Source organism: Dermacentor silvarum, chromosome 7, assembly GCF_013339745.2.
Source record: "Dermacentor silvarum isolate Dsil-2018 chromosome 7, BIME_Dsil_1.4, whole genome shotgun sequence".
Taxonomy (NCBI): Eukaryota; Metazoa; Arthropoda; class Arachnida; order Ixodida; family Ixodidae; genus Dermacentor; species Dermacentor silvarum.
Window position 1 is genome coordinate 100,454,720 of NC_051160.1, and position 13,545 is coordinate 100,468,264.

Sequence of the window (13,545 nt, forward strand, 5' to 3'; positions counted from 1 at the left end):
GGTACTTTCTGGACTAAAGCTAGAGCTCTGAATGGCTGTTGGTGCGTTACTGGTCCACTTAAAGAGCGCAGAACATTCCATAATTCTGATTCAGGTGTAAAGGGAGTGAGTGAAGTGCAGAATTCTTGCCAGCGTTTTGTACCTAGTCGCTCCAGCTGCCGACCCATACAATCATACACCTTTTGGCATTCTCGGCAATCTTCAAGAAGGCCTGTGCGTCGATATTTTCTCTCAGCTCTGCGGCGCATAGCTCTGAGCCTCTCGTATTCAGAGTCTACACCAGCGTAACCATCAGGAATCTTAACAAATTTTGAACAAAGATTTAATTTGTCTTCTATAAGTGATAATAGACTGTCTGTATCACTGACAGCATCAGCTTGGCTTGTAATGTGATATCGAAATGCCTGCCAATTTGTTATTTTTGCAGAGCGCCGATAAGTCAAAAATCGTAGTCTAGGATGCTGTATTAGGATAGGAAAGTGATCACTACCCCTTGTTTCAATGTCTGTTCTCCATGTTGCTCCACATGCAATATCGTTTGAGCAGAGCGTGAGGTCGAAGCAGCTGGAGTAATTAAAACCGCGTAGGAAGGTCACTGAGCCGTCATTCAACAAACACAGACCACTCTTCTGAATTGCCTTTTCTAGCTCATTTCCACGACGGTCGCAGTAGGCGCTTCCCCACATGACATGGTGTGCATTGAAATCTCTGCAAAATATTACATCTTTTGTGTATTGAGCACGTTCTACGCCACGCGAGCCCGCCTAGGCCACTGTATCTTGAAAGCCATCTGCGGCGGGGTTCGCGTTGATGCGAGCGGCTGCACGACGGTCAATTCGCGTGCTGCTGGCGTCGCGCTTACTCACTCCAGCGTTTTGACAGCGAGTTTCCGCTGTCATCGACTGAGATGCGTTCATGTTTTCTGGGGTATGCGTGACACCATGTTTGTTCATCAGTTAGTATGCCTATGTTTACAAGCTTATACGGACCGATAAAACTACTATAGCTGTCCACTAATTTGCTATCGCAATCGCTGCTTCGCCTTTCGGGCAAAACTGCTAATTTTTAAAAGTTTTGTCTTTGGAGTAATTCTTGGCAACTAACAACTAGTGTGGCCTTCCGATCTCGATTACGATCCCCAGCAAGACTACACCTCTGCGTTTTGCTACGGTTTCAGCAAGACTAACATCAGACATGTAGACGAGTTCAAATACCTCGGGGAAACTTTTGCTCCTAACTTGAAATAGCAGAAACACATAGACCGCATCGTCTAGAAGGCGTTTCAGAAACTTGCCGATTTAAAAGGAACGTTAAAGGACGCTGCTAAGGATTGCAACCTAACTACATACAGAATACGAAGCAGACCAATTTTGGAGTATGCGTCCGTTGTCTGGTCTCCTGCTATATTCTTTTTGGCGCTAATAAATTGGACTGTCTGAAAAAGAAAGCGATAAGATTTATATATAACTGATATGACATTCACCTTTCCCCATCATCACATGGCATCACTTGCGACTTCACACACTTGCAAACATACAGATGTGTGAACGCCTTATTACCGTGCATAAGATCATACAGAAGGCCACGGGTGATTGCAGCGTCGGTTTCATTTGCGAAGTGCCCCGCCCGTGAAAATGGACGCACTCTTCACCTCATACTTGTTCCATTCCAGCCACATTTGAATAGTTTTCAATTTTCATTTTTCCCATCAACAGTCGAACTTGACGCCTCAGTGCGGCAATTATCTCCTGCGTAATCTGTGGAGCAAATTATTCGTCAAATACATCATTTCTTCTAAGACCTGCGTGTGTACTCTTTTAAAATATGGCGGCGTGTGTATCCTTCTAAACGGGATTGCTTATATGCAATTTTGTTTTATTATTACCTTCGCATGTATGTAACATGCTCTTGTGTTACTTGCACACCCATGCAGTTTCATATTTTGTTTTTATGCTAATGTATGTTGTGTCATGTCTGATTTACTACTCACGTAAGCAACTTCTGCATCCTCACCTGCATTATCTCGCAAAGAGACGGCAGTGCATGTAAAGAAGTAAAGTCGATTGCAGTTATATATTCATTCAGATTAGGCGTGCACAAAAAAAAAGTTCCGCCTTGACTAAGTCTGTCTTGAATTCATGGTAAATAAACGTATTCCCTGGTTGAAAGCGGTGATCCTGGTCTATTGTGAACGGTATGTTTTTGCAAACTTTACAACGAAGAGACCTGTATAACGAAGCATTTTGGAGGTTCCAAGTAGTCCATTATAGAGGAGTTTGACGCATAAAGCTCATAGCGTTTTTGTATTTGATGTGGTCTTCGGTCTGAATAGGTTATGTGTGTGTGTGTGTGTGTGTGTGTGTGTGTGTGTGTGTGTGTGTGTGTGTGTGTGTGTGTGTGTGTGTGTGTGTGTGTGTGTGTGTGTGTGTGTGTGTGTGTGTGTGTGTGTGTGTGTGTGTGTGTGTGTGTGTGTGTGTGTGTGTGTGTGTGTGTGTGTGTCCTTTCTACTTGTTATGCATGGTATGTACCTTTAAGTCTTGTTTCAAATGCATTTGTAGTTATAGTCATACTTTAATTTTTTATTTTTGTTTTTACGTACTTCACATCTTTTCTTTTTCTAATTTGACTCAACTTGTGCCTGCTGAAATTTGTTTCACTTAAATGCGGCCAGTAAGGGAATACCATGAGTTTTCTTTATTTAGCAGTCATCATTTGTAAACACTCTGTGAAGCAATATCCAAGCAATTAACTAACACAAGACTTCCAACATAAGTGAGTTGACAGTGCGAAAGACAGCTACGTAACAATGGCAAACGATAGTGACTCAATTTCTCCTTCAAAATTATACCATAATAATATGTTGCAGTGTATCTCGGCAACATTCGTTGGTGATAGTGTTTGTTCGTCTTTTATTCAACTATAGATTGGGACGCGAATAGAGATAATAATTTAAAATTTCACTTAAGCATGCGTCCTAGTGCTCCGAAAACCCGTGATGTGTATGTCACCATACTGCGACGTTTTTATTTCGGGTACTTTTAAAGTTGGAAAATGGACAGGTGGCGCTTTATTTTACCATAATGAACATGGCCCTTGTGCAGGATACGTGCTGAGGTGCTCGGAGAACCTTTACAGTTTTCAGTCTCCGTCCTTAATCTTCTTTTGTTGGGAGGAACATTTCATGAAAGTAAGCATCTTCGTAATTCGAAATTTCTTGTATGACACTAGAAATGTAGTACATGGTTATATGGATTATACATGCACCGCGTAAAAAATTTGACTACCGTGCTCTCGGGGTTTTAGGAAATGAATTTATTACGTTTCAAAAGGGGGACAGTGGAATCGCGAGAAGAAAGCAGAACTATTCTGAAAATTTTGTCACCGGGATACAGTTGTTACCTGTCGAAGTTACTGAAAATATATTCTGCATCGCCACGCGGAAGTAAAAGGCAAAACACAGGAGGTATCGCAATGTGACTTCGAAATGCAGACCCTGTGGAATTTTCCTATAAACGTTGCTTCAAACCTTCGCCTTTATTAACCACTTATGCTGCCTCCGTAGCTGCCTCCGCCCGCGCTGCCACCGAGGCCTCCGCCGAGGCCTCCACCTAAGCCTCCGCCCATGCCTCCGCTGAGGCCGTCGCTGCTGCCACCGTAAAAGGGCGGAAGCGGGATCTGCTGTTGCTGCTGCCAGTAGATGCTCGAGCCTCCATAGTAGCGGGGATAGCGCGTGACAGTTAGGTATCCCTTTGCGTAGAATGGCATAGAGTACTGCATGAAAGAAAAGCATCGGAATGAGATCAATGAGCTCTGGCACTGCTACAAACAAGTGTCTCTATCGGGCTTTCGCATTGTCATTTACTGAATCGGAACCCTAACTCATACACTTCAGAACCTGATTTTCTCCTTGATTTAGGGCAAACTTCGTCCATTATCATTTTCATCGAGTTCAATTTCATTCCTCCTAATTATTATTAGCATTAATTTTGTTGAGTTGAAAAACCTGCATGCAATTCTAAGAGAGAAAAATAAAGCAAGAATGGGGTGGTTATTGCTACCAGAAGAGGCACATTGCCGATCTGGCCTTCGCGGAGGGGAGGACACTAGCATAAAATGGAAGTTAGGAACAAGGAAAAGAATGCCGAAATATAGAACAAAAAGCCACATTTCAAAGTCTAAAGTAAAACAAACACAACTATTAGAGTACAGCGGTAGCATTAGAAAAAAATGTACCTGCAGATCGCACAAATAAAAAGAAAATAACCTCCGAGGTGTCATCACTTGCACACGGAGAAAATAATGCGCTCTAAACGAGAAGCCCCCAAGTAAGTATATTTTACAATAACGCTTTACCTAACCTCTAGCTCAAATTGTACGCCTTGTTCATGTGATGTTATTTCGGTGATCTAAATGCGCTTTCATAATAGTAATCCTTTCACTTTTTCTCAAGCACTATGAAATTTCTCATAGAAGGAAACTTTTCAGTTCATCATCATTATCATCAGCCTATATATATATATATATATATATATATATATATATATATATATATGTGTGTGTGTGTGTGTGTGTGTGTGTGTGTGTGTGTGTGTGTGTGTGTGTGTGTGTGTGTGTGTGTGTGTCCACTGGAGGAAAAAGGCCTCTCCCTGCGATATCTAATTACGCCTTTCTTTCGCTAGCTGATTCCAACTTGCGCCTGCAAATTACCTAACTACATCACCTCACCTAGTTTCCTGCCGTCCTCGACTGCGCTTCCCTTCTCTGTAACTCTAATGGTCCAATGGATATCCATCCCACGCATTACATGGCCGGCCCAGCTCCCTTATTTTCCTCTTAATATCAACTTGAATATCGGCTATCCCCATTTGCTCTCTGATCCGCACCGCTCTCTTCCTGTCTCCTAACGTTAGGCCTAACTTTTCAGTTCATTACACCTATAATTAATGATTTTTCCACCAATACTACTGGCAGTTGGAGCTCGAATAAAAGAAAATTAGACAGTACTTGCACATGAAATATTGCACCCGAAATATTTATATATAGAAAGTGAAAGCTTCTTTGCTGACACCCCAGAATTGGCAACAGGATGAACCAGTTTTCATCAAACTGGTATCCTGTATAAGGCCATAGTAGCTTGTTATCAGTCAAAGATAGAAAGTGCCTCGAGCGGCCAGTCGCGCGACAGTTCTTCCTGTTTTCGCGGGCTTCTTTCAAGCTCGGATCAACACCTTTACGGAGCACGTTTGAGCAACAGAAAGCTGTATCGGGAGTTTTTCATGTTGCTCTACTAGTTTCTCATTGACACTTTTCATCTAATTGTAATATTTCAAAAATTGTTCCAATAATTAGGACTATTTGTATAAGGCGGAATGTAAAAACTAATTTGAGGCGTTGATCTCTACGACAAAATGGTGATACTCTAGGCAAGCAAAGCAAGGACAACGCGCTGGAAAGTTCGTGCTTTTTCTTTCCTTGCGGACGTGGCTGTAAAAAATGCATGGTGGCATTATAAGGATGACTGTGACCTCCTGCGAGTTCCAGGCAAGAGCACACTTAGTCTACTGGACTTGAAACTGTTCATTGCTCATCATTTCCTGTTAGCAGAATTAGATGTGGGCGACGACGATGACGAGCCACCATCGAAGCGTCCTGCCAATAAGACAACACCACTGCCTCCCGTCTCTTTCCGGACAGCAGGGGCAATACATATGTCCGAGCTTTCTTTACAGATGTAAGCATCTAGATGTCGTTACCCTGCTGTACTGAACGCACGAAATTTCGTTCCACTCGCTGTGACATCTTTCTTTGTATAACTTCTTCAAGAAACTGTTTTAAACAGGTTCATACATTGAAGTTACTCTGCACGGCACAAGAAAAGCTTTCTATGTTCATTACTCGTAATCTCCGATCATACAGTTTTTTTTTCATCCATTAATTCCCGATGTGCAATTTATTGCACTTGCTTTGGTAAGTAATCCAAATATAATACACCAATAAAACTTTTCTTTCGTGATAAGATAGCGTCAGTGGTCTAACGAATGTCTTTTCGTGATGTACATGCAAAAATTCGTCACTCGGGCCGCACGAGGATAGCTAATGTTTGTCGCTGTGCATGTCTGCACAGCACTTTTTACTGTCGACGTTATTGATTATGTGCAACGAAAGCAGCTGTGGACCACGCGCCATCAGGAAATAAGCAAGTTGAACCAAATACTCCGAATAAGCATGTAAATAATAATGATTCCTGAGAGTAATACCCCTGTTATACGGCACATGTAATGTCATTTGTAGCAAATGACATTCATATCGAATGTCATTACGGTCTTGCGTTCCCAGTCTACACAGGTAAACAAAATGGCGTTCGCAATTGATCGTGATGTTTATCGGCAGACTGCTATGATAACGAAACCTTACAAATCGTGCTCCTTGTTTACATATTTTCACTATATTGTTCGCAATACAATGGTAAACATTGGAAGGGTATTTGAAGATATATTACATTTCGTTTTAACTTATCGATTTTGTTATTTTTTGCTGAGCTCCAGTCGAGATTACACAAGTTGCGCGTACAGAGTTCAGGAAACTCATGGGATGGGCGAATGCCATTAGCTGTGAATGTCATTCACCATGTCCGTGTAGAAGCAACAAAAATGGCATTGACACGTAATCTCATTCGCTGAGAATGACATTACATATGCCGTGTGACAGGGGTATTATCCTACAAGTTACGGCCCGAGCAGGAAGGCTCGAAACTTAAGAAAAGCGTTTTTTTTTTCTCACAGAATAAGGATATATCGGGTAGTATCCTCCGCCCTTGATTCCGGTCTTGAATGAACCGCCGCCGTAGATTCCGCCCTGCAAAGAGGCCAGAGCTTAGTAGCCGTGCCAGGTCGGTTGCGTACTTTACTTCTGAAAATGCAATCGCAACGATGAATCGTTGTGTTATCGGATAATAGACCACCGCAATCCGCGGTCTCACATCTCAAGTGCTGATAAGTAATCATCGCCAGGATTAACTTGAATAATATAGAATGTCTTCTGCCAAGTGGATAATTAGGCAAGAGTCTGCGAAACCTGTGCGTGAGTTACATCTCTATTTTTTGCCTACTATGTATAGCCAACCACCACCATTTTCAACACGCGTTACCCAAAGAGAATATTGATGATTGCGCAACTTGAAGCACTGCGTGCTGCATTCTGTCTCATCTACAAAGACTAGATTTGACGATGGTGCGTATTCTGTACCTGGAATGTCAGGCAGCTGTCTCTACTGTCCACCCTACGGCGCTCACACCACGAAAAAAGCTGGTGCTCGAGATTAGAAAGTTTTATCGCACAATGGCCGAGAAATTATATTAAGTCAGGTTTAATGTACGCTTCTATTAACATGCCATAATTTTTCGAGCTTAGTCGGTGGCCGGAGTGGCGCACTGAGGCCGTCATCACCGTGATCGGCCGGCCATGAATTCCCAATGATAAGAAAGGAATAAAATGCAGCGAAAGGAATCCTAACGTCGTACCGGCCCATTCCCTCTTCAGTTACTGCCAAGCCATTGCGGCGTCATAAGTAACGAGCGCAAAGGAGGTACTCCTGCTGCGAAAGTCAGTCGAAACTGTCGTTATTTATGAGTCAAGATTGCAAGATAGGCGGCTCCCAAAAAAAGTATGATTCGCATTTTGTTCTACAATATGTCCATACAGCATGTTCAACTATCGCGAAGAGACCCTTAAACGCATTCTTTGTGGCTCTCCTCGACATGGTGCAAAGGTACAATCGCCCAAAACCGGAGTTCGCAATGTGGACAGATCGCTTTCTGGACGAACATTGTCCCAATGCCTATCTCCCCAGTCATCGCACAAGAGGTCGATAAATAGTTTGTAGCAATTCTTAAGGGTCGAGACACCTGCACGAATTGATTTAGCACTGTCTCTTGTTGACTGTGATGCTTTGCTGCGCTCGTGAGTGGCGAATGTGTATTATTAACAATGGTTATCGTGTGCACGGGCAGTGTGGCTACGCTAGGTTACGTCTCCGTGTAGAGACCTACCTCTTCCCTCGTTTATCCCTCCAACTACTCCGCTTATCATTTTTTATTTATTAATTTTCACACCTCCTTATTTTTGGTTAGGAGAGAGAAACGTAGCGCAAAAGCCATGGGCAGTGTTTTCGATACTCCAGAGCATCTCTTCAATTGGGGATAGTTGATGAAGCTACCTACTATTTACTTAGTTGCTACAAAATTTATTTTTTCTAAACATAGAGTCCATTCTCTTTTTTGCGAATGCACAGATATAATGGGTACCAATTCGTCCTAATTAAAAAGAGAAACTATCTAAAAATGTTCATGTGTGTAACATAAAAAAAACTGAAATTTTGACACAGTGTTTGGTGTGGCAAAGGCAGTACAAACCTTGCCATTGTTTTTGAGTGATTCACGGCGTTTCCAATATAAATGCAAGTGTAATATTTATCCCTCTGATAACATTACCCTTCCTACTAATGATTGTTGCGTAGAAAAATTCAACACACGACGATGCTTTGCACTGTAATGTAAGCTAATTCTTCAGTGAAGCCACTGCTGAAATTTAAAGAAACGCGTCCACAAAACACCCAGCTTGACCGCTGCAGCTTCTCAGCATGCGTCAAAATCCGATAGCAAAATCCACGATATGCGAAAGACAACTCTGAAATGTGCAGCTTTGGGCTTGCAAAGCGCTCTACCTGTATGTACTGGCTGAAGGGATAGCAGTGAACTGCCCAGGTAAGTGAAAGATTGCCAGCGCTACCAAGCGCAAGTATTCTGCTGCAAATACGTGCCATTGCGGATTTTCTAGGGCGTAATAAAATTTCACGTGCTGTTCACTCGTGGTTTTCCTTAAACAGCATACCCCACTGAAGATTTATGTGGTGTCGTTCACTGCGCCTACAAAACTCTGTCAAGCACACAGCCATAGTTTGTAATTACGTATATGGCACAGAGCCACCCTGCCGCCAGGAGTACTTAACATGGCGTACAAATGAACACCCGACAGAGCTCGCATGCATCGTAGGCGTGTTGATATTGGTAGATTAGTAACAGATTTAGGGGCATCCAACCTATCCTCTTGGTGAAGGACAAACTTCGCGTGGTTTGTACTATTTTATCACTAGCAGCAGCTGCCAGGACATTTCAGAATATTTGTGCCACTGTATTACGTCAGCCCAATCCACACTACAGCTGGAGATTCTCTCCCAACGCTACTCTTTGCCGTCCACTACCGCGTTTTCCTCTCTTCGGCACACATTCGGCTACTCCGATAACCCATGGTCTGTAGCATCGGTTAGATGCTTAGCGTGTTACGACACCACATGTACTAAACTTTTTTATTTTAATCTACTGCAACAGCTACCCTGGTCTCAATTCTACCGCTGTTTTTCTTTCTGTTATTGTAAAGGATTTAATATTTGTCTCGTCGCTCGCTGCGTCGTCTTTAGCTTCTTGTCGAACTTATTTTGCGTTGAAACATTTGTTAATTGCGTTGGAACATTTGTAGAAGCTGCATGATCTATAAACCTCGCATAAATTTATCAAACAATCTTTATTACAGTTGCGTTTCAGCTGCAATTCAATGGCTGAATTTTATCTAACATGAGCACTTCGTGATCATATAAAGAACTGTAGGGCAGACTGTATATCTTCTTTTACTTACTTGAGCATAACTTGTGTTGACAGCGAATGCACCGAGAACTGCAAAAAAGTATATTTTGTTAGTTAACCTGCATGCGCACGACCAAGCGAAAGCATGAAAACGCTGTGTTGAGTTTCATTGAGAAGAATAAAAGAACACCAGAAAGCTTGTTTTTGATGCAGTATTCGGCTCTCTGAATGGGTACTATTAAATTTCTAAAGCTAGGACGACATACGACGCACCTATGCAATCTCGACTAATTTTACGCAATTTGTTACAGTAAAAAGTTATACTATGTGCAAAACAGATGTGGATCAATTATAAACAGTAAAAAATGGTCTTGTCATATTAGGCGCACTTTGTATGCGTTCGGTTTTTCGTGTTTAATGCGCGTTCCCCAAATTATTTCAGTACGACAACAAAATTGCAGGCCGTGAGAGGCTCTTGTCTCTGAAGGTAAAAGCCATGTTCTTTGGCGTCAGTATCGGGTATGTTAAAAGTTACAGCGATTGATATTGCGAATTATCCCATTTTCTGATATTTTGGGCATGATGCGTTTCAAGGGCAACAATGGAAAGCGACTGAAAATTACGATATAGTATACGGTGCTGATGTCAAAGGCTGCATGTGACGAGTGAAACGAGTGAAACAACAATAGGCTCGAGCCGTTCGGAATATCTAAACACCATTTGTAACTCACCCACATGTCTCCGCATATAACTCATGCATGCCACTCAAGCAGCTCCTTGCCCGGTTTTCGCACCTTGTTGTATTGACTTTTACACACGATCGGAAGGCATCTGATGTCAGTGTTGTCAATTACGTGCATTCTGCTTTTAAAAAATGATTCAGAGACGGAATACGTATGCTGGACTTGCTCCATGAAAAGCTGTCTTGATATTTTGTTGGATGCATATTTACGCGTATATGTGGATTTATCGGCACATAGGCATATTTATTCTTCATATACGTTCGTGATACGGAAGCGAGGTCAGCTTGCCGTTTGCCCTGAGCCTTATCACAATTTTGCAGAGCTCTCCTGCATTCCTTGGCTTCTCTAGCATACGCAATATCATTGGAATAAAAAAAATGCACAGCTTCATCGCTTAGCGCTGAGAATTGCAAACGCTTACATGCGCCTCTGTTTAAACGCTTACAAGCGCCTCTGTTTCTGCTTCGCGGCTAGAATTTCTAGACGTGTGGTGGAAGTGTTGTCGCATCTGTAGTGTGGCCACCTTCACCGCTCGTCATTCTCCACTGTTTTCTGCATTTTCGTGAACCACGGTAATGTCATTCTGCAGCCGCATGCGCACTTCGATATCAAAACTTGTGTACTTCGCCGAATTTTGAAATATTTACTGTGGTTTGCAGTAAAAGTACGTCGTTCTAAAATTACCACTAGAAATAACACTTTTCACTCTCATGGACTCATCTGTGTGATCCGAGGTATATCGTAATGTTTCTTACGAAAATTCTGTTCATGCATTTTACGGTGGCTGTACTTGTTTTATATCCTACCAAGAATCATGCCATCTTGTGAAGAAAATCGATAATGCTTGAGTGTAGTGTTAGACTGCTGGTGCAGGTCTAAGAGCTGTATATCTACAAAGAGGTTGAAGTTCAGAATGTGTTCGCTTGCGACGCCATGTCCCCATTTGTGGACACGACCATCTTTTGCCAACCTTCAATGTCGTAGGTGGGCAAGAATAAGCAGCAGACATTGAGCTTCAGGTGAATTGAACCAAATGCATGTTAAATGTGCCTTAATTTTCCTTTAAAGCGTTGCGTATTACTAGAGCCGCCTACTAGTCAAGGTACTAGCATGTTTGATTGAACGTAGCTCGACGTACCATGTTCGGGCATGATCCAGTTATATGCGATTGTTCTCTTGGAAAACCTAAACATTACTGACTACACAAATATATTTACTTCATCGCTAATTGTGATGACTCATTTCACTCATTTCACAAATGAGTCATCATTTCCCAAGACTCATTTCACTCATAGCATCACTTCCCCAAATTGCCTTTCTTTCGGTGGAGTGTCGAGTGTCTTGGAATAAAGGTGTGTGCATATTACTCAATAATATATCCTGCATTCGTGCCTGATATGTTCTGTGCATGTACGGTTGGTATCTAAAAAAAGAGAATACCCGGTTACCTCATATGCTCTTCTATGGTTGCCAGGAAACAAGCTCCGTAACAATGAACTAGCACAGTGAATGAGTTGTAAAGGCCAGAAATCTGTATAAAAGCCTTTCTTACAACACGCTGCAGTCGTAGTATCAGTGTTCATTAGAAAAACTAAATCAAATCAAGTAGCGGCGTTCAACATCACAAAGCGACATACGGGTTTTGAGATACACCGTATTTTGAAGCTCTGCATTAAGTTTATTTAAACAGGTGTTCGTTAACGCCCGCCTAAATATATATACGCGAGCGTTTTATCATTTAGCATCCATTGCAATGTGGCCGGGATTCGAGCCTGAGACCTCGTTCTCAGCCATTGGATGCCCGTTGTATGCCCGGCCTAACTACTCAGCCATGGCGGATGGCATATATATGCATTGGAATATCGGAATTAAGCGTAATACTAGAGTGAGCAGTGGGCGTAGAAAATTGACATATTTCAAAGGGAAGAAATCATCAAGAGCGGCTTCTTACTTATAATTAACGTGCTCTCGTCAACGATGCATGATGTCAAACAAGAATATGTTCATTTGCCAAACTGCCTAATATATTTTTTTTATTTTGGCACGGTAATTCACTGCTCGCCTTTCACAGTTGCCATTTATGTTAAACTCGTCGTATGTTATATTAGACTGAAAACCAGCTTTGCGCGAGACTTAACGAAAGCTCCTAATTTTGTACGTACATATTCGGAGGTGAAAAAAATATACATTTATTACCATCTGAGTAAGTAAGACAAGTGACTATCATAATAAATAGACAATCGGGCTTCTCCGCCGCCTTACTGAAGGCTTTCAAGTTCTCGCTGTTGGCAAGTTATATTTTGTGCTGTGTGTTCTCAACGTATTCGAAAATTGGTAAGCCCCAGGGGTAGAAAGGTTGTCGGCATAAAAAAAACCATGCAAATACTAAAAAGGGGACCCTAAGCATCAAGTAGGTGAAAGTGGGGTCATTAAATGTCCAGAAAAGGAACGTGTCTAATGCCCTTGATTTGCTGCGTCCGTCAACGTTAAAGCAACGCCTTTTCCAAATGAAAATGCGTCAGCTTGGAACAGCTCCGAGATCTATGCACAAGCCTGTGAGCTCAAATGTTTCAGTTTTGCAACGACAACTATCACTACGACTACACAACGCACAAGCGCCCTGGTATCCCTGTATCCCGTTGTCTGATCACCATCTTTACGTTGAGATAATGAGTACTCACGTGCGAGCAAGGTTGTGAAGAGCGCGTGCCGCATCATTCTGTCCCGAGCACCGTGCGACGAAGGACACCTAAAAGAACTCTTGCTCGTTTCGAAGGATAAGCGCGCTTTAAGTAGCAGTAGCACTCGGAAACGGTTTAGAGTTGCTCTAGCGGGCTGTCAAGAAGTTTGTTCGTCTAGGGACGCTCGCGGCTCCCTGCATACATTTATTATTGTTTCTTTTTTTTTGCAATTGGTGAGCTGGCACGTGTGCTTCTGAGCGCGCTTAGGAGCTGCTGTAATTGGTTTTTCTTTTCAGGTACCCAAAAGGGTCGCACGTGTTTCCAGCGTGCACTTTTCAAAACACTCGACAGCCTTCGCATGCAGTTGCAGTCGAGGCTCGGAGAAGTGAAATATTTTTCCGTACCTTCAAGAATATGTAACTGCCTCCAGAGAACAGGGGTGCGTCGGATGCTTCAATGTGGTTTTAATCCGCTACATCACGT

At 42.4% G+C, this 13,545-nt stretch overlaps 1 protein-coding gene across 1 annotated transcript; it reads right to left on the reverse strand.

The window, feature by feature from the left end:
- Nucleotides 1–3,277: 3,277 nt before the first annotated feature.
- On the reverse strand, nucleotides 3,278–13,119 carry LOC125946537 (keratin, type I cytoskeletal 10-like). The gene is made up of 4 exons (XM_049670034.1): nucleotides 13,063–13,119; nucleotides 9,691–9,728; nucleotides 6,781–6,855; nucleotides 3,278–3,771 (listed from the first exon to the last, which is right to left on the reverse strand). Exons 1-4 carry the CDS (start codon nucleotides 13,097–13,099, stop codon nucleotides 3,538–3,540), a joined length of 384 nt encoding a protein of 127 aa, XP_049525991.1. The 5' UTR covers nucleotides 13,100–13,119; the 3' UTR covers nucleotides 3,278–3,537.
- Between the last annotated feature and the right edge of the window lie 426 nt (nucleotides 13,120–13,545).